The 25,638-nt window shown below is 45.2% G+C and overlaps 1 protein-coding gene across 4 annotated transcripts in view; it reads right to left on the reverse strand.

The window, feature by feature from the left end:
- Positions 1-25,638, reverse strand: part of elavl4 (ELAV like neuron-specific RNA binding protein 4) — a 72,355-nt gene that overhangs the window by 38,693 nt on the left and 8,024 nt on the right. For 2 of the 4 annotated variants that reach the window (XM_062394694.1, XM_062394692.1), the window contains exon 2: positions 2,944-3,030. In XM_062394694.1, coding sequence (XP_062250678.1) covers positions 2,944-3,030 — 87 coding nt within the window. Of the gene's footprint in view, positions 1-2,943; positions 3,031-17,166; positions 17,427-18,523; positions 18,717-25,638 lie in introns of those variants that run through there. The other 2 variants (XM_062394695.1, XM_062394693.1) reach the window with 2 other exon arrangements.

Genomic DNA, 25,638 nt, shown 5'->3' on the forward strand with positions numbered 1-25,638 from the left:
TTTTCCTTAATTCATGTTGTATATATTGTATTGTCTTTCATTTATAGTTAGCTTTTGGTCAAACTAAACTAACATATATTATTTTTGTCATAAAGTTTTGGTTACGACTTCAGCAGATATATAAAATATATACGTATATTGGCTAATTTATTGGTGTCGAAAATGTAACCCTCATATTGGCATCTGCCCACAAAAGCCATTTTTTGTTGAAACTGTGTCTCTGATTCTGCATAAATATCCTTGGTAAGCTATTGCTAGGTCCAGAAAAAGTCCTGTTCAGTTCCTGTGATGCAGCAACGCTCTAGTGACCTAACATGCTGAAATCCAAATTAAGATGCAAAATAAAAAATATTTTATCTGATTCAATCCAATTTTTTTTAGTCATCTCTCAGATCTCTCCCTTCCCCCTGTTCAACCATTCAGCTGCAGATCTATTTTTAACTATTCTAAAGTACACACACACACACACACACACACACACACACACACACACACACACAGACAGGCTGCACTTGGAAGCAGGGCTGGTTTCAGTGAAGGAGAAATCGCACACAAGTCCTGCTTAGCTCTATTTCTGGATTATCAAAGAGATCGGACCTGTGTTCTAATAATATATCTCAAAGCAGAATTGAAAAATTTCACAGTTTGTCCTGAAATAGTTTCGCAAAAAAACATTTACGATACACGCACTTCTCGGCTTTAAATCACTCTGCTTTTATCTGTTACCTACTGAACGTGTAGTGAGAACTACAACAGAAGGCAAACAAATGACTCCACTACCAATCTACAAATACTACGACAAATATGAAAATGTTTAATAAAATAACAATTTTCTCTTTATTCAAAACAGGAAATATTTTTTTATATTTCAAGATTATTGATATCAGTGTGATCCAGCACAGCCTTCTAGTACTTATATATGTGAGCCTGTTATTGACTGGATTAGATTTACATTACTTAATTAAATTCCCATCTTGCCAATTATAAAAACAGCATTATGGGATGGCTTATGGCTGCGTACATGGCTGTAAAGAATCCGTGTTTAGTGTTTTTCATTATCTAGTGATTTTCTTCTTTTCCTCCACCTATGTGGTAAAGAGGTGCACCAACAGTTTTCATCTTCTCAACGCGCACACACACACACACACACACACACACACACACACACACACACACACACACGGACACCCATACACAGAGTGATGCCCATGTATTCAAACAGTGGCATATGCAGTGTACTCACTCACTCACTCACACACGCACTGAGAGAGAACAATGGCCCAAGCCCATAGCAGAAAACAAACAGACAGGGAGATGTCTAAAAGCTCTCAATATGAGAGCTGCATGCAAATTGTTCTTTTGACGATATCTTTCCCTAATCACTCTCCACTCTAGCACGACACAGATACAGAGAGACCGTGAAAGACACAGGGGGCAGAGAGCGACAGAGGGAGAGAGAGAGAGAAAGAAAGAAAGAGAGTGAGCGGAGTGGAAGGAGAGAATCATATCTTGCCAGAGTTGATTGGAGCGAGCCTTATTAAATCTGTTTACATTCCCTGCTAGGCTCCGTTCTGTCAGAGAGACTTTCAACTCCATGGGATGTTTTCTGAGGATTTTTTTTTTACACCAAAATGGCTGCCTCTAATTAACAGGGACCTGCCGAGTCCCAGTGGCCAATTATATGCCTCTCCTTGTCCCTGCCCACCAGCTCTTGTGCTGCTCAGCAGTCCACTTCATGTCGGTTGTGAGCACTCGGGCTGTCCCTGCTCTCCCACAGTGAACTCACTGCACGTCCTGCTGACTGGGTACAACACGCAGCCTGCTCGGGCTCTCGGGCTCTCGGGCTCTCGGGCTCCAGACGCAGCTTCTTTAACTCATTTGCTAAAAACCTTGCTTGTGTGGGACTCACAGCCAGAACCGGTTCTTATTCCGCAAAGAAACTTGTGTAATTCGGCTGCATGATTTAATGGAGTAAAATGATGATCCCGACTCCCACCTTTAAGTGATCTCATCTGTAATTGACAATGATTCTGCTGCATTAAAACAAGCCCCCCTTTGCCTCACATAGAAGCCAGGAGGCGGATGAAACATTCACTCTCTGTAGCAAAACAACTGGTAGCGTAGAAGTTCAACTTTGGTGAACTTTGACCTGAGATATTCAGTTTGCATTTGTGCACTAAGACAGGGCCCTAACTGAAAACCAGCAGTTTAATTGAGTGAGGGAGAGAAAAGAAGAGGAAAGTTCATGTTATTGAAAAAAAACCCTGATAAAGGTAAAGGATTGTGATTTCCATTTCAACAATGTGCGATAGGGCGTCCAGTAGAATTAAGAGTAAATAGTTCCAAAGATACACTGAGGTCATTCTTGACGAGGCATCTTAGGAATGATGAGTCGATGCAGCTGGACTCGAGCAATGCTGGGGTTGCAGTTACTATAAAGCACAGTGCATGGGAGGGACCTATTACTTAGACATTTTTAAAAGGTGCGTGAGTGGTCAATATATGAGAGAGAGAGAGAGAGAGAGAGAAAGAGAGAGAGAGAGAGAGAGAGAGAGAGCGAGAGAGATGGAAATTAGAAGCAAGATAGTGGTGAGCAACTTAAATCTTGATGTGTCTGCAAGTAGGCAAAGATCCATTAGAAATGCCCACGGCTGCAGATATGTATGTATAAATGATCACTAAACATCCTGGTTGATTTATAATGGATGTGTTTATACACTTAAACATTCATGTGTACGTACATATTGAAAAAATACTAGAGTGCAACATTATCTATTGTCTTCCTCAAACGTCTCTGAAGAACCATTTCCACCTGTCTCAGTCAGCAGCACCACCACCACCACCACCACTTATGGATGTAAACACAGTACAATATCAAAACATAGCACTTCATGGTTATGTAAAATGGCTGGGCCATCCATTTGGCAGCAGTCGTCTCCTTACCATCTTTGGCTGTGTCAGCAATCCCTTCTCTGCCCAGCCCTGGAGCTGTGGGAGCTCTGCCTGACGCCACTGTGTCTCTGTCGACCCCTATGGAGCGGAGCACAGGGAGGGAGGGACGCACAGCCCACCGTCAGCATCACACACTCACTTTGCAAGGTTAGGGTTGCACTGGGATTTAGGGGAATTGAGGAGAAAATGGCGACCCACTACAAAAAGTACAGCTTCACCCTGTATTCTCGTTCCACCAGTCAAACTAAAACAAAGACGAGTGGCTCTGGATTTATTTCTTACTTTTTTGGAAATAGTGGAAAACAATTAGAGTGATTTGAAATAATGGAATGACAAAGAAAATATTTTTCAGAGTGTTTTAATATCTGAATACCTTACCGGGGGATTGAGTAAAAAGATGTGTGTGCCGAAAGGCAGCGGATCGCTGTGGCGACTGCATGCAATGACCTTGGCAGAGTCTATAATGAGGGTTTCCCCCTTGTAAACAAGCCGGTGGTGGAAGAGACAGCAACGCCACAAATGAGCAGGAAGTCTGTTCAGCGGCTCTCCAGAGCACAGGGCTTAAACGCCTGCAGCCATCTACGGATGCTGCAAGCAGCCAATTTAGCAGGCGAGGAGGAAGAGAGGAGGGATGACCTCTGCCTTCATTTACTCCTTTAGAGAGATGAAGAGCCGGAGTGAGGGATCAGATGGGTGGAGGAGGAGGAAGAAGAGGAAAAGGCGAGGGCTGAGTAATGGGGAAGACACTTTCGATACTTCAAAGAAATGGAGAGACAGAGGTGGGGGAGGAGAGAGTCGGTACACGCTCTGTTGTCAATGTGTCTTGTAAACTTAGGCAGGAATGCATAATGGAGGTCTAAATGAGAGGGAACTGTCAGCTTGAAAGGGAGAAAAAGAAGATACAGAGGGGCTGAGAGGTCAGGGTAGAAAAAGAGGACAAAGGATATTGGCTGTACTGGCAGGAAGGTGAGAGTGAATAGTTTTGGAATGGTCCTGTAGAAAAAATCCAGTTCAGAGCCATCTTTGTTTTAGTCTGGGGTGGACGACAGTGTCCCTGTTGAATAATGAACATTTTCAAATCCGACTGGGACAGATCAGAAAATGCTTCGGAGGAATTTTGTTGTTGTTTGTTTTCAATCAAAATCCACTGCACATCAACATTTTCCGGTTTGTAGCTGTTGTAGGTCAACATGCAACTGTGTCAAAGCTCATCAGGTGTAATTATGACCATTTGAAAGAGCCGAGTGGACAGTACCAGGGATAGCTACACCCCCGGGGCTAAGGTGCCCACGCTAGTTACGATTTGAAGCCACCACATGCAGTATACATCTTATTCAAGAGGTTAGAGGACAACATGCTGTATATAGACTGTATGTTAAAAGAAGTGATTTGAAAAGCTAACCTGAAAAAAGGAAACGTTAGGCAGAGGTGAAACATCAAAGCCATCATTTAACATTTTACTACGTCAGTGCGAGGGTGGATGGCGTTCCGCAGCAAGCAGTGACGGGGGGGGGGGGGCAGTGTCATCGTAGCATGTACGAATGTGATGATTGAAATGTAAGAAGCAGCAAGCAGATGCATATGAGTCTCCATTTTCAGCAAATTTCAGCGGCGGCGCAAGGGAGCATATGTCTGCAAAAAGGAAAATCACAATTCTTACAAGAGCGTTTGAGTCCCTGCATCCCACTTCTAAAAACAATACTCAGAGCTCAATATTGAAGGCTCAACCATTCGCTAACACAAACACAGTCTCGGGCATATCACACAAACACACACACACACACACACAGCCAATCTCATCTTCATATTCTCACTGTCCTGGCATTTATCACATGAACACACACGTGCGCCTCCTGATAAAAATCTCAAATAACAATGGAATAAGGGGGGCAATGCAATTACGTTCGCCAGCCATTGAGATGAAAAACCCGCTCATGGATACAGTTTCAATTATTCAGGGAATACATTTCAGTTGGTGCTCAGATGCTGGGAAAACTTATTATATAATCAATACACTCTATAACGCCATTAATATTTGATGCCGCAAAAGTGCTTCCTGTCTCCTCGGGCTCCCGGCCAGTGGTGTCTGGGTGCTGCAGACGACAAGACGAGCCTCACCCGCCTAAAGCAAGGAGGCTAAGGGGGGGGGGGGGTTATATACACGGTATATATACACGTTGTTTTTTTTGTGGAAAAAAAACAAAGTCACGGGCGAGCTTTCTTTTAGATTAAATGTGTATAATTCCATCACAGGACGCTTTTTCTGTGGTATGATTTACAATTAAGTTAAACCAATGAGGCGTTTTGTCTTCCTCTCCCGTCCTCTTTCACCTTCATCGCTCCTCCACTGCGTTAACACTATAAAACCACCACTTTATGTCCCCGCCCGGGCGCGGCCCTCCTTCCCCTCCCTTCTCTTACAGAGCTGAGACAATCAATTTAGCCTGACTTGGCCGGGGACAGATGGAGGCGGAAGAGACCGCAGAGGAGACAGTGTGCTGCAGGATCTCCTCGCTGACAGACACACCGCCTGGCAGCTACAAAATGGAGCCAGCGTGCACCCATCTGACTTGTTAGACTTCGCCTCACCACCGGGCTTTAGATATACATTTTTTGGTGATTGCATTATGCGTCTTATTCAAATTTCGTACCCATAATTTGGCTTGTCAATGTGAGAAAACACGATGCCACTAACTAATTTGATTGATGACCTAGTTCTACTTTATCTCTAGATGCAGATACACATAGGAAAACACATTTGAATTGATCCTGACAGTACGTGCCATATGTTGCCCCACCAGATGCTATTAAACTCGACTAAAACTCACTCTGTCCCCTAAAGTGATGCTGAATTGGAGTTCCTATCAAACCGACTGAGACACAAAGAGATTAATACGACTTTACTATCTCAGTTTCTTGGCCAGTCGAGTTCCCTGTAATGCTCTCTGCGCTATTGATTTTTATTTTTCTCTCTCCTCTCCCTTTATTCCTGGCCGTCTCTCTCTCTCCCTCGCACCGTCTCTCCACCTCCACCAGCGTCTTCTGAGGTCTGAAACGTCCTGCAGGTCAGACGGATGCTGGGCCGGATCAATCACGGAAAGTAATCGGGGACGCCTCATGCACGCAAGCACACACAGACACTCGCCAACACACACAGAGACACACACCCCTCCTCTTTTGCACTCTGGCCCGCCTGCCTCCAGTCTCATCGATCTGCATCTACTTTACAAAATGGATTCTTCTCTTCTTCTATATCCTCCTCCACCTCTTTTCTCTCTGTGTGACTGGGAATAATAAATGTTCCAGACCGTGCAAGACTTGCATGTAAGCAATTTTTCATTTAACTTTGGCTTAACTTTTCCCCCTCCTCTCTTCTCTCCCTTTTTGTGATGTTTCAGTCTTCAGTGAAATCGATGCAGCTTTCCCAAACACTTCCTCACAGCCCTTGGGCAATCGGCACACTGGAAAGAGGTCACAGGTCAGGAGATGACAAGGTACGACCAATTGCCGAATGGTATGTCGGACAGGATTTATTTAAAAATATAAATATTTATATACCACACACATTTGTAGGATGAGTATGTTCTTTTTAAATATCCAATGTCTGTAAGCAATAGGAGTTTTTCAATTTTTTTTGTAGTGGTTGTTTTAATTTTAATACATTTTTTTGTCTAAAAACCTTTTACTATAACTGCTTCAATCATCCATTCAAAGGCAGTGACACTGATGACCTGCGGCGCTCCACAACTACATGGTTACATTCTCTCTCACACACACACACACACACACACACACACTAAAGTCTCCTTTGCTCAGCCAAACTGTAGGCGGACTTGGAGCCATTTGTCCACTGGCTGAATCCCAACTCTGCACCAACGCATGCAGAAAATTGGTGAGCATCTTGACTCTGGAGATGACACTTCAATTTGTGCAGCTCTAGTGACTGATGCTCTGCAGTTCCTCCCTTGCGGGGGTGTGAGATCAGCTGGACACCTGCCTAGCTGTTTGGCTTGAGCCTGCAGCGCTGGGACCGGGCCTGGGAATTGAAGTCCCGGCCTTGCCTGTCAGACCAGGTCCCTGTCCCTCAGCCTCGGCCCTGGCCTGGTCTCTCAGGTCCTCATCAAAGTTCCCCTTGATTCGCTCCCGGGCCAGGAACGGTCCCTGACTCGATGCCCCTGACCCCTACTTCTCTATCAAATCCTCAGCTGTAAATCAACGCAGCGCCACCATCCCTTCAGCAGTCTTCCCTCAAACAGCGTAAAATCCCCTTCAACAGCAGCTCGCCCAGCCTTTCTGCCAGTTCTGGCTACCGCAGCCTGCCCCTCGACTTCCAGCTCAGTCAAATCAGAGAGATCGTCCCTGGGTGTGATGGATGGGACTGATCTTCGTCGGGGCTCTTAGCAAGGACAGTTTGGCGGATTAAAGAGGCTAAATCATTGTCTCATCCCCTACATGGGATCCCATCCTTAATTAAATGTCATTAATGTGGCTAAAGGTTTCAGCAGAGATGATATCTCTCTAATGTGTTGATGCCTATTCAGGACGTATTAACCATGTCTCTGTGGTTGGTGAGGAGAAAAAGAATGGGAATAAGGGGTAAAGGGGTAAAAATAAAGCAGGAGAGACAGGACAGGAAGATCACTGTCAGCCTATAGTAGGCCTACATCACGCCTGTCACTTAAAATGACATAAAAGGTTGATTCTTCCCAACAGGGCTTTTTCCTTCTCTCGCTCTGTCTTTCATAACACAAATATCACGCTTGCCAGGACTACGTTAAGATCTAACCTGCATGTTGTTTTCTTCTCGCTGCCACTGTTCTCTGAATAAACAAAAGTGACACTGCAAGAGCGTCTAGAGCACTAAAGCACTGCTTGTACAAAAACCTGCATTTTCAGGAGGATTGGCGTCTGTGCAGGGCTCGTGTCTGTGCCCGGGGCCGGTGGGACGGAGGCTGGAGAGGACGCAGGAACAAGACAGTGAGGTAAGGAGAGCAGGCAGCCCTGATCCATCTGAGTCAGCACCATGTGTCATGAGCGAGGACACCACCTCCACATGTAGCTGGCAAGTGAACGCGGCCGTGCACCTGTGCAGGCAAGCGGCCATTTTTGCGCCGCTAGCCGCTATCTTTAGCGCTGACATACACTAACGTGCCCATAAACAAACATATAAACAAATGTATGCAGACTTATTCAACTCAGCTTCCCACTACACACTGTTACTGTACCCACCTGCGTGTATCAGGTCAGAAATAAGCAATTCAGCAGAGCCGTGCTATTTCAAACTACATATATTCCTCAAGCCCACAGCCGTGCTTGCTGTACATATTTAAAAAAGAGGCGTTGAATGACAAGATAAGAGGCTAAAGCAACCTCCTGAAAATGCAAGAGCAGCGGAATAAGACATTTGTAAACTTCTCCAACTGAACGAAATTTTCGGTATAATTCACACATGGAGTTCTGATTAAAACAGTTTCGAGGCTAGAAGTGGTAATATTGGCTTTGTGGAGCAGGTGTTTAAAAAGCTATAAACAGCCTGGGGGTGCACGATAAGAACAAAACCTACAGCACAGCACTTACACAGAGAACAAGGGAGAGAGAGAGAGAGAGAGAGAGAGAGAGAGAGGGAGAGAGGCACGCCGGCCCGGCTGCTAAGCAGAGGCAGAGCTCTTCCTAATCTAATCACTGTTTCCCCCCATCAGCTGCATCTCACACACATCCGGCCGGCCTGTGTGTGTGTGTGTGAGAGAGAGTGTGTGTGTGTATGTGCCTTGGAGCATAGGCACAGAGCTAAATCACACAGACACCAACCAACCGTTACACTCAAGAATTCATTCCACAGCCTTGGGTACTGTCTGAGGGTGTGTCCGGGTGTATGTGTGTGTTAGTGTGTTTGTGTGTGTGTGTGTGTGTGTGTGTGTAAACGCATCCTATGCCCGGCTAATCTGGTTATTGATTCAGCTCCGAACCAGAGCTCATATAATCAAATAGCTGGAAGGGAAAAGGACAGCCGTCCATCATCCGTCTTAATGAGTAAGCAGTGATGGAGGCAATGAATAACTGGAAACTACATGTAGATGTAGCAGAGACGACTGCATCGCTGATTGAGACACGAGCTGAAACTTTCTATTTATCCTCGAGGAAATCTCCTGACATCCTTCTTTTTAGGCTGAGAGACATGATCAAATGTCAGATTATTCAAATTTCTTTTTTTCACACGACAAATATCTTCTCTGAGCCCAGTTAAGCATTGGTGGCGACATAACAATGGCGTGTCTAGCACTTTTCCAAGTCAGGAGCCATTAAAGGGCAAAATGATGTGTCCAACATATCAGATTGATTCAGGATGGTGCACAGTAAAGTAAACTGTTGTCTACTGTTAGCTCTACAGCTTTGAACAAAGTACACATAATATTTAGAAATGTTTTCCTTGTGCAAGCACATTGTGTTTAATTAATTCCCTTATTTATTGTGACTAGTTTATTTAAAAAGAAAAAGGAGATCACTGCATGGGACAAATTAATCTTGGTCCAATGCCTCCCTAGATCTGCCTCTGCCATTTGCACCAGATATCTTTATGCTTTCAAACCCTTTTATTTTAATAGACTGTCATGGAAAAAGCTCAACTGTTTCAGCTACTTTCCAAATGCCATGGCGTTGCTCTGTACTGGTAATTACACAATCAATTTGGAGTTTGACTTGAGAATTTATCGCGAGCCGATCTTCTGTGAAAACCTAATCTCGATGCAACTTGAATGGGGGAGTGCTACAATGAGCAATGGCACCGACTGCACTGGAGAAGAGGGGAGAGCGCGAGCGACACACAAAAGCCCGAATGTATACGGGCGCCGCTAACAGACGAGGCCCGTGGCACACCAGCTAAAACATTAAGTGTGGCGTGCATTCAAATGAGCAGATTAAGCCCCCCCCCCACCCACCCACCCACCCCTCCCTCCTGCTGTACAGTGGGGAGTAATTGAAAATGCCCACAGGAGACTATCTCTGCTCACATACTGTAGCGCGAGCCAGGGGAGGCGACGTATAGAGGGGTGGCGGCTGATTGCCATATAAAATCCCGCAATGACGTTTGGGTCCTGACAGCCTGTGGTGCAAGAGCTGCAGATCTGCGTGATAGCACACATCTATCATTCCGCTGTTCCCACTCTTTTTTTTATTTATTTCCCTCCCCTTATCAACTTGGCAGGTGCTGGTGGTCGCTGCCGCTGACATTAATCAGTTTGGATAAGCACTGGAATTCAGATTCTCCTCCATTTCCATATAAACTGTTTAGGAAATGGAGCATTCCTGGCCATTGGTAGGAAATGTGCATTGATTGTGAATCCATAAACCTGTTTGGAAAAACACCTCCATTACCAGAGTCCCTATCTCAATCTGTGGCTTTCTAGTTCAAGGACCCCCCCCCCCCCCCACACACACACACACACTACAAGATAGAAAATACTCAGAGGGACCCCCTCATAAACAGGGTGACCCTTGTCGAATTTGACATACCCTATTTTTTTTTCTACTTATGCTATGGTGTGTGAGAGAACAACACATGAGAAATAATAGGGAGATTTTATTTTGCATAAATACTTTGAACATTGATTTACCTCTTGTCACATGGCACTTCTGTCCGTCTCGAGAGGGATCCCTCACTTGTGACTCTCTCTTACTTATCCACATTTTTTCCCTAGTGTTAAAATATTTTTTTCCCAGAGCCGCCTTGTTAAGCCCCATCAGGCAAATTTTGATTTGTGAATAGAGGCTATACAAATAAAATTTGATTGACTGAAATGTCTTGGAAAGATATTTGATTGTATTTAAAAGATCTCGGCACATCAACAGACACTACCCGTATATCATGATCATTTTTAATGGCGTAATCTTGAAACATTTCTTGAACCCCCTGGCGGTGCGCCCTGGACCCCCCGGAGTGAGAACCGCTGCTCTAACTACCCCCCCTGACTTGGTTGGTTACCTCTTGTCTACGTTAAAAAACAAACAAACCACAGACTGATGAGAGAAAATAGTCTGGTATTATCTTCCTCCTCCAGAAAGATATATAGCAGTAGATAGCTCCTGCTTTCTGATCTGTACGTACAGCTGCCCCTATCTTTACGAGCCACCAACCACAGCTGACTTGCAGATGGACTTTGTGTAAACCCTCTCCTGCCACTGCGGGATCCTCCGGTGTCTTAGTTTACTGCACAGAGACACATCAGCCTTTTTGCCTTGGGTGAGCGTTGCTATTGATGACATGAGGCAGGCTAAAGGATATTGTGAGGGAAGCTGTGTTTGCCCCAAAGTGTCCATTACCGAGCACAATGGTGCCATTTTGTAGCATGTTCAGTTGCATGTTAAATCTATAATTCATCTGGTTACAGAAATATATTAATGTTTAATATCTCAGAGGCGGAGAGGCCTGTCGAAAGCGTGACCTTGAAATGTCCTTTAAACATCACACATCAACAGCGTTGGGGCTAGTTAAGCTGCCAAAGACAAACAACAGACAACGCACGCACACACACACACAAGCACACACACTGACTTTCTCTCTTTCTCTCTCTCCCTCTCACACACACAGCCTGCCTGCTGATGCTTTCCGCTGCTTTCTGTTCCCTTTTTTTCCTGGGATGCAAAATGCAGATGAGACGAGTCAGCCGCTTGCGCACGGTCTCAGGAGGAACTGCCACTCATATCCAAACATCTGTATGAATACCAAAACACACAGGGTACAGCGGAGGATGAGATAAAGAGAGAGAGGGAGGGAGGGAGGGAGGGAGGGAAGGAGGCAGAGAGAGAGTGAGAGAGAGACAGAGGGAGCAGTAAAGTAGCTAAGAAAGCCAGTGTTCCTCTCTCCTTCTGTATCTTTGACTGAACAAAGGGCTATATACACACGAATACCTCTTTCCTCCCACCGTTTTTTCATCGGGATATTTATTCTGAAAAGCAGCGATGCACAACAAGGGCTCGGTCCTGTGTTTGCTAGTGGGCTGAGGCGCTAACACTCCCCGGCTGATTATGTGTCTGTCTGTAGCAGTTTGAGCTGCTGCCAAAGGAATTAGGTCTAGTATTTGTGAATGCTGCTCCCCTCACAGCAGAATGCCTTTCCATGCCTCTCGGATTCCAGCTTTTTAAAAAGAGACGGGAGAGAGAGAAAAAAAAAAATAAAAAAACACATTTTAAATAAATGAAGGAAATCACTGTGGAAGCCTATTAAATTTTCAACGTGACCGTTTTGTGAGTCTTCATGTGTGTTTAGGCTTCACACAAAAGGAATATTTAAAAACCAAAGCATGCTAATTGGGACAGAGATTGTTACAGCAGCTTCTTATTCAAACAGGCTTTTGGCTCATTAGATGATTCCATCCAGCTTTTGTTTAAAGAAAAGTGGAAAAGACATTTCAAGAAAATAAAAAATGTAGTGATATTTGAACGGGCTCTGTACTAGCAAAACGCTGATTTACACATTATGTGCTCACAGTGAATGTGCTAAAGCAATAGCAGAACCTCGTACCTCGACTGTAACGGGCAAATAGAAATGTCTTTGTCTGCTTCAGCTGTATCTCAGTGTTGTGTCACACACATCAGATCTATACTTAGTAGTAGTAGTAGCTTTATTTTGACCACCAGTCGACCACACTGTTTTAAATAAAGCTGAGCAAATAGATGTTTTGTATGGAAAAATAATGTTATTATAATAATATTTTTACCTCAACCAAAGTAGGTTATGTTTTCATTATCATTTGTTTGTTTGTCTGAATGTCTTACTCAAAAAAGACTGAATGATTTCCATGAAAGGGTGACAAAGGGAAAAAAAAACATTACATTTTAGTGCGTATCCAGAAAAACTGGCTTTTTTTTCCATTCTTTAATTTTTGAGTTTTTCAAACAGTTTACTTCATTTCTGAAAAGGAATAATTCATGGATCTTGAAGAATAAAATCAGACACGTTAACGGAACTAACATCTATACGTGTGTTCAATTTATTGCGATCCAAATAAAATCCAGATGTAGTGAATTTAAATGTGGTTTCATAAGGAGACACACATTCTAGTTTGCAGGTGCAGTGTCCACTATATCAGTAAGTGTTACACTTTAAGTTGTGAGATGAATTGATACAATTGTTTTGATGATATTGTGGCCCAGAATTTTCCCTAATGGTGCCTCAAGAGAGGACTAAACGACCTAAAAAAAAGAAATGGAATATTCTTCCCTATAGTTTCACTTTACATGTTGAACAACACCACGGGTGGTACTCCTTGGTACTATTGGGGGAAGAGCTGAGCAAATTCAATACAACAAACTGCTCAGCTCTGCCTCACATATCACCAGCATGTCTATCTAAAGAACCCAACTCTGAACCTCAGAGATAATGTAGTGAACATATAATTATAATTGACTGACTGGTGTCCATATGTCTCTGCTATATCATCTCTTGGTACATGCCTAACTGAGGCTGGTCATTTACTAAGAGCTAGAGAGGAAATTACCAGTATGTTACACATCTCACACATGCACAGCTACAATCATGAACCATACTACAAATACATGAACACACACACACACACACACACACACACACACACACGACCAATTGACATTTCTCTCTCTGTATCTGATACTGATGAACTGAAGGGTAAACTCTCCTTACAAAAAACTGAATCCACATTAATAGCGTTGCAGCCATGACACTACACTCCTGACACAGAGTATAAGATTCCTAAAGGCCTTCGACTTAGCTCGTGTTTACCGCCTGTCCTTCTCCAAAGTGGAAAAATCGGTACCAGGCATTCACTACATGCTGGGCAACATAGCACCAGCAGGTTCCACCCACACTGTGCATATTCCACTTCCATCTAAATGTATGTTTTTCTGCTGGTAAGTAATAGCAGCTGCAAACTGTCCAATTGGCCTCACAGCAGATAACTGGGCCTGTGAGAACAGCTTGAAGGTGTTTTGCTACGTCCGCAGAGCGCTGGTCTGACTCAGTCTGTTCGTTTATCTCAATAGGTCTCGAATGTTCAGAGCGAGACCTAATTGTTTAAGAAATGTATTTTACAGCAATAAAATGTTGTTTGTTAGAAATAAAAGGAAATGAGGAAAAAAGTAATTTTCTTGGGCTGTGCAATAAAAAAAATACAATACAACTTCCATCAATAGCAACACAAAAGAAGTGGAAGTTATATCGATATGATGCTAATGCAGTAGAATGTTATACTGTTTGTCAACTGTTATTCTCTGTTCAAAAAATTGAAACCAAGTTTAAAACCACAGCCTTCACTCAGGAGCAAATATCAGTCTTTAAACTTAAAAATAAATAATAGTTTGACTATTTATCGCAAATATTATCGATATTGACTTATATAAATTGTTTTATATTTAGATATTTTTTGGGTTGTGTGGTCCAGCCTTATAAAATGTATTTTATAGCTTAATCCAATGCAGCCTAACATAGCATCCTGCAATAATTCCCACTTTCATGAATGTTCTACACTGGCCCCATCCCAGCCCCTCTGCCCTTCCAGGATAAGCAGTAGATAAAGATGAAGGTGATAGTGTACAGTTTGCGTTGACACAGTTTTAAAGAGGTGTGGTTTCACCTTCATGGTCATTTTGGAGGATGTGGTTTTTCTTGTGCTGGTGATCAACTGTATTGGTTTATATCAACAGGTGTCTCTATTATTGTGTCCAATCCATGTACATCAATGCAGCTAAGTAAGACAAAGAAATATCTGGAAACTGCAGTTCAGCACCACCACAAGCTACACTCTCCAAAATGATAAATGAAATCATGACCTCTCTATAACAATTTCATTAAAAACTGATAATTGTAATCTTCCTGAAGTAAGGATTCACTGCAGGAGAGTATTTGACTGCGTGGTTTTTGGCTTGATGTTCTTAATGTTTACTATCTGTTGATGCGCAAAACTATAAAACACCTATGCACTTGGTGGCCATGCAGGGTTAAGCTTGAATTCCTCTCTCGTGGAAACCCGTCTGCTAGTTCCACTTGCGTCATGAAACGCAACAGCCTGTTTATCGACATATATAATGCGTCACACCCCTCAACAGTAAAACCTAGAGAGCTAATGTTTGAGCATAGGAGCACAGAAAAGAAGATTAAGAGGCAATTGTTTCCCTGCCTGAGCCACTTCTGTCCATTGCTCGCTCTATCCATTTCCTTGGTGTTTAATCAGGCTCTAGTTCACCATGTCACTCTGCATCTGGACATGCGTCAGTCGCTCCTCGGATGGACACACTCACGCACGACACAAACGCACAAAGCCAATAACACAGACATACAAAAATGCAGCAAAGGCGATCATGTAATTGAATCGCCGGAGAAATACTCCCTGATTGTCCTTTTACTTCAACTTTATTTTGATAGTCAATTTCCACACATGACGTCCATGAGTCATCGTCATTGTTGCTCAGACCTCAGAAGGAAAAAAACACTGCTCCTCATATCTTATATTTCTCTGTGATCTTCAGTTACATTTGAAACACCAAGCACACATTGGGTTCCTGGACTGTGGCTAATAAAATTCTTCACACACTCCATCCTACTACGTGTAACCTTGGAGCTCATGGTGTTCTGCCTGAGGGCAATAGAGCCACTGTGTGTGTGTGTGTGTGTGTGTGTGTGTGTGTGTGTGCTTGAAATGATGGCGTGTGTCTAGTCCCGCTGGTTCCCATCAGGAGGGCTCGTGGTGCACACTCATATCTGACTCCTCCATTACTGATGAATATTCCACATTCCCTCTCTAGCTGCTCCTTTTCATTCCCCGTGTCCCTCTCCTCTGCGCCACCTGCCCGTGCTGGTATACACACAAAAACAAAACCCTCTCTTTCTCTGCATTGACGCCCATTAATGTGTCCTCTCACGTGTTCCTGCTAGGCCCCCCTCCACCCATGCCCCACCGAGCCGCTGCTCCTGAGCGTCCAGCGAGGCGGCGCTGCTACAGCCGCGTCACAAAGCAGGGGGGAGTCGCCGTCGTTTTCAATTTGCATTTTGATTGCTTCCAGTGGACAGAAGCCAGCGTGCAAACAATCCAACATTTACTGGATATTGCCTCCACTGGTCTGCACGCAAATGAAGAAAGTGAGTCAGTGCACGTGATGGTAGGAGAAAACCATTTTTAAAGCAGATGGGTGCGCCGAGAATGCAAGATAAATGGTATCGACCGTGTGGTCAGAGCGGTGACGCAGTAGCGTTGGTGGAATAAAACTCTGCCCTACTGTGAATTATGGGGGAAATATGAATCGTTAACCTCTCACTGTGTCAAAGGGGTGTGATGGATGAATGGATGAATGAATGCAAAGTTCAAGTCAGTGTAAAGAAACTGAGCAAAAGGGGATTGTTTAATAGATCCTAGTTTCTCTCCTGCCTGCTCATACATACATTCACAACCATTAATACACACACACACACACACACACACACACACACCCACACACACACACACACTTAAAACTTAAGAGCATCAAGAATTCACTACAGCCAGATCATATTTTGCAATCCGGGCATGCGCATTACTCCCAGCACACCTACTCCATCTTTCTCCGGCGCTGGCACAACACATGGACAACACACACACACCCACTGAGTGCACAAGCAGCGTGACGGATAACACGTCTACTCGCGTAATTAACAAGGACTGCTTTGCATGCATGAATATCAAACCCACACACACACACACACGTCTACAATTTCCCCCCGTCCCTCTTGTAGTGCCTTCAGAATCGATAGTAGGCATTCCACCTCAGCTGCTGTGGGGTTACATGCAGGTAAATATTTCAGAGAGGCAGGAAAAGAGAGGGGGGGGGGACGACACACACATCCAGACCCAGCTCGAACATAAAATGGGGGCTGTTTCCCCCCGATTTAACTCATCCCTTCCTCCGTTCCTCTCCCCAGCGTTCCTTACCTCCACACCGCTCTCCCATTAGCATGATATCTGGCTCTCCTTCCAGCCCCCCCGCCTGTCTACCTCCATTTCTCATCCTGCCCGCAAACCTCGCCACACACGAACCCCCCCGCCACCCCCATGTACGAGGAAACTTAACATTCAACACAACAAATAGTTCCCACATTGTCACTGCATACGGCCGTGCTACAGGAGCGTGTCACACTGCAGCCCATCAATTCAACAATGGTCATCGATGTGAGCGGTAGCACAGTGGCAGGCTGCCTGGGAGCCTCCTCCTTACCATCTTAAACCCATTCCACTCCATTTGGGAGACGCCGGCCGTGGTCTCACGCTGTCTCTCTCCTCACACAGCAGCAACACACTAACGCCTCAGCAAAGAGAACTCCCTGCTCTCGCCCTCTCTCACTCTCTTCCTGTACTCTGACACTTGGTCTCCCTTTCTCTCACTCGCCTGCTGCACTTTGCCTCTCGTCCTGTTTCCTGGATGGGGAGTCTTATCAGCGAGCACCAGAGGCACGAGGGGCGAGCATCGCCTTCTTCTTCCACAGATGCTGAGAGGAGAGTGGTGAGCCTGGATGAGAGTGCTGGGCTGCAGCAAGCCTCCCCTCCTCCTCCTCTCTCCCCTCCCCTCCCTCCATCCCGTCCCCGCTCCCTCCCTCCCTCCCTCCTCCTCGCAGCCACCCGCCCAGTCGCCTGCTCAGCTGGAAGGTCAGAGCCCGCCCACTCCCCGTACTCCCCACCAACCTCTCCCTCCTTTAGAGCTCGCGATTGGCTTCTTGCCTTGCCTATCAGCCCTTGGCCTCACCCCTCCAGCGTCCCCATCCCATCCCCAGCCCCTCGGTGTTAACGCCTTCGCTCTCTGGCTGGCTCGCAGCCCGCGTCGGCACACGCCAGCCTCAGCTGGTGTTTGGCAGAGAAAAGGCGCCTCTGAATCCCAGCAAAGCAATCAATCGCTGCTGAGCTCCGCGCTTGAGTGAGCCGGGCGGCGCGGCGCAGGGGCGCAGCTCCTGGAGAGTGATTGCAGCCTCCGGCTCTACGGTAATAGGATGCCTGCACAGCGCTGTATATAAATTAGCTATTACTGAGTTCATGTAAAAATCACCATGTACATTTACATGACTGTGTGTATAGGGACTACCTCGGTCTCCCTCACCGCTTGTCTCTCTCTCTCTCTCTCGCTTCTTTTAAACACAAACACTTCAACGCACACAAGGAGGCACTATCATGCAGAATGAGTGAAGTAATTGTTTTTATAAATTGTTTGTATTATTCTCTAACTACAGCAAAATGCTCTGATTTGTTGCTTAGTCGTAATTTGCATTTAAATGTTAATATGGAGCTCTTTTGGCCAATATGATATCAGAGGGAAGGCACGCGCACACGCGCTTGGGAAGTCGGTGTCCCTACAGGTGTGATACACTGAACTCCTATTCAAATGATTTATAATTATTCACATAGGTAAAGTGTTGTGTTCTGTAAACAAAACGCTGCCCCACCTGCTGCTGCGGTGCAATACATATTCCCGTATTAATACATCCCAGCTTGCGGCGGAATTTTACGCAGAAATTACGCACAACAAAGGAAGCAAATATACGTTATAGAGACCGTGCGCTCCGTGAAGTCCGGAGCCTACTCACCATGACCATTCTCGTGTCGGTGTTACGGACACTGACGACGGAGTTCCTGACGGACAAAACTGCAAGAAGCCGGTGAAGTGAGCGTGGAGGAAAGGCGCGCCTCGGAGGACGTGTGGATGAACAGTGCGGAGCGGAGCCGAGGACTGCAAGGGGGGAGGGGGGGGAGCACACGAGCGTTTCCACGGGCAGGACCTGACAGCAGAAGCACTGGCGCTCGGTAAATAAAAGAAAACTAAAAAGAAAGCAACGCGACGAGAGGAGAAGGGAAGAGAGAGTCGAGCGGAGTCAAACACCTCCCAGTGTACTTCCCGAAAAAAGCCATTTATGGAAAGTCCAGTCACCTCGCGCGCCGTCTCCAATTGGCTGGCGAGGTGCGGACTGGGCGGCGCGTGCACTCGCGGATGAGAGTGGAGGAGGAGAACGGAGCTGATGGAGGGGATCAGCACGCGCACGGACACCGGAAAGCAGTTGAGGTGACTTTTTATGTACGTGCTCGCGCATAATTATCCCTCAGAAGACTGTTGATAATAATGCATAAGATCAGCGTATAGGCTTTAACTCATGCACGGAGCTCGAGGTTGCTGTACCACTCATTTTATTTTAATAAGCACGGACATCATATTGGTTATTTGTAGTGTTGCTGTGGTGTTTGAATGTAAAGGCCCAGTCCCTGTTCCTTCTGAGACCTTCCACCCTTTATTCCGGCCCCAACATAACCCCCCAGCCTGGGCTCCTCCAACCACACCATTCAAAAAGTACTTTCTCATTTTATACTCTGAAAACACAAAACCTTATGTTCATCTTTTTGATTCGTAAATATCATCTATTTAATCAAATGTTACAATCCAATTTTGTTTTAAAATACTGTTGCCAATTATTCACAAAAATTAGAATCGCCACATCAGTTTTTTTAAATGTTTTTCTATTGATTCCTTCTACTGATTGATTTCTAAAGACAATTCTCCATGCCTTGCAGCGAACCTGCCTCGGGTTAATGTTGTCCAGCTTGTCTCAGACAGACAAGAAGAGGGAGCTCTTGCTTCCTTTAACACGGTTACCTGGCAGCTGCAGCACTTGGCTGTTCCTTCATACACACTCACGCTTACACCGAGAATGCAAATGAAATGCACGTTGTCCCCCACACCCTGCTCGATAGGAATACATAAGCATATTCAAATACAAATTCTCAAACACACACACACACACACTCACACTCACTCACGATGTTTCCCAGCATGTGGTTTTTCTTTGTCGTCGTGTCAGCTCTGCCTCTCATGCTGGTTTGTTTCAATTAGCTCAGCTGATTGAGACCTGGCAGAGCTAATGTAGCTAGCAGAAGTCCATAATAAACTCCGAGATTTCTTCTCTCCCAGATACATCCCGATGCATGATCGCTCTTTATTTACACAATCCACTGACATATGACTATAAACTAGTTTCACATAATATTTGTAATTGTGAACAAATCTGTAGAAGCACAAATCCTGAATTTCAGTGAAGCCGAAACTAATTATATGTTCGTAATTGCTTAAGTCAAGTATTAAGTAAGCTTCTAATTATTGTCATTTTCCCAGCGTCCCAAAGATTTGCTGCTTTTTTTTGGGGGGGCGTTTTGGACTGTTGCTCTGAGATAACAAAAACAAAATGAAAGCTTCCACCTGAGATAGATAAAGCAAATAATCACATTTATTCATTGGCAGCCTCTTTATGAATGATTTACAGGGGGCTTCTGTCACCTCCTCTCACGACAACACTGATATTCAAGCACTTCCTGGAGTGCAATAATGCCCTCTGTAACTCACTGCTGTGATAATGTATAATCAATGTTGATCCCACATTGTAAACGAAGGGCCTGATACCCCACACGTACCTTATAATATATGTACTAATACTAACAGGTGTGTGTGGACCGTGAATCAAGTAGCTACACAAATGAGCTCCCAAATCAACACACTGAAAAAGGGATGTTGGTAAAGAGGGAAAACAGGGAAAAGACGAGCACACCAACAAACTGAGCAGTGAACTGAAGCTCCCCAGTGACTCCACTTCACCTCCGACCTCTCCACCTGTCTGCTGAGCTACAGCTAGCGAGCTGGCCTAGCAGAACCATGTGCCTGACATACTAATGAGAATTCTCAGTGTGCCTTCAATTAGGGCTGAACAGTACACACACACAAACACACGCACACACACACACACACACACACACACACACACACACACACACACACACACACACACACACACACAGAAGATTGGGCAAAACAAGCTGGCTTTTGTTAAAGGTAGGATTGAAAACCGTGGCACCGGCAGTGTGGAGATTTGTAGCGGTCATACTGTATATTTATCCCCGCAGAGCGAGAGTGATGTGGAGTGAAACCCCAAAGAAAAAGGGATTAAAATAGAAGAGCATCTTTGTCTCTTTTCCTTTGTCATGTGCGTCTGTATCTCTCCTGCCAAAAGAGCAGAGAGAAGCGACATTTGCAGCTGAATAGTTCAGGCAACAAACCCTCAGTTTCCTGTCCATCTTTTATCCTCCTGCTCTGACCTTTCAGTTTAATAAAGGCCTTGGGTTGGACCTGGCAAAAAAAAAAAAATCTCCATCTCACTACTGCTATATTATTCTGACACATCCATGTTTTTTATTGTTTCTTTTGTAAATTCTCAATGTAAAGAACAGGAAAGCAGACACATGGCAATGCCCCCGTCACAAATCACATTCGGTTCTGTTTCAACTTTTAAACGTTGACGGGGGGCAGAGGCGCTAAAAACGTTTGGGTGAAAATAGTGGGTGATCATTGTTTCATAAGAGTTTGCTTCCCCCTTCTGTAATACGATCCAAACAACCTTTCCTCCAAATGAGAATGTGTTTTGAAATTGGAAATGGTCTCACAGTTGTCTTACTCGCTGTGTCATTTCCCCAAATTGCTTTGCAGGACCGTGGTTTTTATAAAGCAATGAAAGGGACTGCCGCTACTCAGTAAATTAGCTATAAACACAATCTGCTGTTTGCCGCGTGTTGTGCGGTAAAGTGTGTGTGTGTGTGTGTGTAGTTATGACGTAGAGACACATACCAACGATGGAACCATGTTGTTACCATGTCCTAGTAAAGGATACACACTGTGCGTAATAATAATGTGTGTGGACAGATGGAGGGAGTGGCTCTATCAAGGGCATCCATGTTGAGATACTTTACAGTCTGTATGTCAGAGATCTAGCACTATAGCTTATTAACTGCTGGATGTGGCTGCTTTTCTTACAGTTTATGTCCGTGTGCGGATAAAGTTCAACATAACTGTGAGGAAATGTAAAAATGCCAGAGATGTAATTAAAGGTAACTCCTAATGCGACTACAGTGCTTTTTTTTAAAATGGAATTCTCATTTGGTCAGACTTTGCAAAAAAAAAAGAAAACGCACACAGCGTTGATTGGATGCATTATTTGGCCGTTTAAATGATGACCGATGCTAAATAGTTCTTTGAGGAGGCAAATGATATTTCTTTCCCACTGTAAAGTTTTGAAAGTTAAAAAGCTTTTGTGGCTTAAACCCAGGAGGGCCAGCCCCACCGTCAGCAATGTGAAATCCCATCTCACCGATTGGCTCTGGTTCACATCCATAAACGCACGCACGCACACACACACACACACACACACACACACACACACACTTTCTTAAAAAAAAAAGAAAAAGGCAGACAATATTATGGTTGGGGGAGTGCGTCGCAGTCCGACACGGTGACGTCTGTGTCGATGGAGCTTTAAGGGCCGGACCCCAGGAGTGGGCTTGAGCCTGTGTTCGCTTCCTGCTAATTGAGAGAGCAGAGAGCTGGCTAATTGACATGAACTCCCCCTGCCCTCCACTCGGCCCTGCTCCTCCACCCCTAAACCCCTCCTCGTTTCAGGCCTTTAATGGATTAACTGCAGACTGCGTTGTCACTCTCACTCCCTCGGGTTCTTTTTTTTTTTTGCACAGACCCGTTGTGCTGCTGCTCTGCCACGCCCTGTGGAGATCCCAGCTTGTTGAGGCCGAATCTCCAGGTTCACACTCGCTATTGGAAATACCGGTCGCAAAAGTTCCGCACACACACACACACACACACACAATAGTTGATTCTCTGTCAGCCGCCGACATGCACTGTTGGGATAACAAGTGTGAAGGAGCAGGTAAAGCAAAGCCTGCTCAGTGCGGCAGGTTTGAATATGCAGTGTGCAGACTGTGATAATAGTGGGTGCTCTCGGTTTTGAGTCTCGTCAGCTGCCGGATGCGGCGTCTCAACACCTGTCTTAAGTTTCACTGCGCATAATAAGGCTTCTATTTAAAGGAGGAGAAGTGAGGATGACAGCCGAGGTGTTGCCTCAAAGTGCCGCGAGAAAATACCTCGATTATTAACAAGAGAAGGAAAAAGTTGTGTGTTTCGCAGCAAAACTGATCTTTGCATTTTTTTTTTTCGACGGGTTGAGAACAAATTGGAGCAACGAAGGACAAAAGACGGAGAACCCACGATCTGAAACTGTCTGGAAACAGCACTGTAATGTAGTATAATCTATGCCTAGGAGAACAATGCGTAACTTTTTGGGGATTTCACTTCAAAGTACCGCAGTAACCTACGCTGTAAAACAACCTAATACATCTAATAGAGGAGAACACACTCCTCGGCGTGCTGCGGCTCTTTTAGCCTCTGCTGGATTTGCCCTTGAAGGATGGATTGAGTTGCTCTATTGAAGTTCTGGCAGTAGGAGCGTCTCGCTGTGCTACTCAGTCTGATGATCGCCTCTCTCCTGGCAGGTGTCCACCCTCTGCCGGTAACAATCAACAAATGAGAATCATAGCCTTCCACTGGGCTCGCCTCCCTGCCCGACGACAAACTCAGCATCACTGAGTCCCAGACAGCAGACAGCTATTAACAGGATGTGGCTGCCTCCGGACAGGGAGGGACGGGCTTGGACTCAGATTACTTTGTTGTTTGCTTTCAATGATGAGACCATGGGCTTTACATTCATGAATTAGTGGTGTACAATGTACGGATACTATCTTGATCGTAATTTCATGCTCAGAGCAGACAAGTACACCTGCACCACTGTTGTTGGTTCAATCAAAAATCCTTCCCTCTTTTCTTTCTCAGCGAAAGCAGGACCCCTGTGTGCCGAGGGGTTCCGACAGTTCAGTAATGGAGGAAGCAGTTCCGCCGCAACAGCTTCTCGCTGAAGAGAAAACTTACATCCTAAAGCGGGAGCAGCAGAATCTCTAGTCAAATCCTAACACGGAAAATATGACCTTCAGATTCAGTTTGTGTAGTTAAAGCCATGTGCTAGTTATTTACAGATAATCGAATACTTTCCTCATCATTTCAACGCCACGAGATTCGTGCATGTATTTTTCCCGGACGTCCTGCGGAGAAACGAATTGAAAAGAGATGAAAACATTGAGATGAAGCCGGAAAACGTGACATTTATTATTGAGTTACAGCTCAGTGCCTTAAGGGTCACTGTTGATTGTGAGACATTTTGCTTTGAAAAACCACAAACAACTAAATCCCAGACGGGGCGGCCTTGCTACTAATGTGTGGACTCATGGTCACGGCCGGACCCTCCGCTGTGTTATTATTGAAATGTACACCGTATTAAAGACGAGCATCTCAGTGGATTCAAAGCTTCCCTCCCACGTCCTCTTCTTCCCCCGTGTCAGTGGGCATGGTGCATCGCCGGGCTTTAACCCCTGCATGTGTCACTTTCCCCTGGTAGAAAAAACTCCTCAGATCAGAAATGAATTCATCATGCTGATCCCGGAACAAGGCTGTGCCGCATTTGTCACAGCCACTTTCTACCACTTTAACTCAAAGCTGTTTGGTACAGCCGGAGCTTTGCCGACTGCGAGGATGTGACAGGGGGGGGGGGGGTGTTTGAAAGCTCGGGCTGAACGCTCTGTCTCTCTCCCTCTCCCGCTCTGACTGTGCGATAGCGAGCAAACGCTTGTTCAGTCTCTGTGTAAACGGCAGAAACGCTCTCGTCTTTTGTTGATTTAATCCAGAATAATACGGAGACGTGGGCTTTGTCAGGGTTTTTGATTAATTGGTGTTTTGATGAGGGAAACCAGAAAAAAAGAAAACAAAAATGGAAATTTAAACATTCAAATTCAAATAATTCACTTTTGAGCAAACGTATGGGTTATTTATTTATTTTAATGGGAGCGATAATGCAGTGTCTTTGAGGCTGCAGGGGAACACAAATGAGAAAGGGTTTGAGGGAGGTGCCCAGAGAGGCTTAGCTATGCCTTGGCTGTTGAGTCTGGCATGTGCTCTGGCACTGCGAGTGTATTCTCAACAGGGCTCTGGTGGATTAGTGTCCATTTGGACAACAGAGCGGTCCGCAGCGTGGGGTGACATTCAACTCCAGCGGGCCAGCCGCTCGCACACTGACCAAGTTCAGTCGGGCTGTTAACCGCCATCGATGTAAAGTAAATGCTCCGGTGTGTGATTGTTATATTCGGCGGTTGGTGAGTTCCGTGTGATTACTGTGATATCAACCGGTTTTTAGCTTCTGTTGCAGTCCTGTTGTCTGTTGTGCGTTTGAAATGCAGCAGCGGTCGAGCTATGGTGCAGGTGGGTCGGTTGACCATTGGGTGTAGTGACAGGCTTTTGTGGGGGGGCAGCTCATTTTGCGTTTGATCCCGGTCGGGGTACATCCACTGCACACGGGGCGACTGCTGTGGTCCATCTGGTAGAGTCTTTTACACACACACACAGACACAAACAGACAGACGCACACAGACACACACACACACACACACACAAACAGACACACACACACACACACACTACAGATTGTCCCACTCAAAGTTTTTTCGACTGCTGCTCGCTCAGACCTTTTTGTCTCCATTAATTATTTTTTTCGCTATTCGTGCTGTACTTGTATGTCTCCCTGCAGAAATGACTCGTGGTTTCTTCTCTCAGTGAATTTCCGACGTGAGCAGTTAAAACGCCACCTGCCATCTGTAATGAAGTCATTTTTTAAAAAACCTCACCGAAAAACAATCTCTCGGTATCAGATCTGCATAAACGGCTACGGCGTTCTGATAAGGAGTAACCTTTTCCAAAACGCGACTGGTCCAGAGTCCG

Source organism: Platichthys flesus, chromosome 9 (genome assembly GCF_949316205.1).
Source record: "Platichthys flesus chromosome 9, fPlaFle2.1, whole genome shotgun sequence".
In the NCBI taxonomy this organism is placed as follows: Eukaryota; Metazoa; Chordata; class Actinopteri; order Pleuronectiformes; family Pleuronectidae; genus Platichthys; species Platichthys flesus.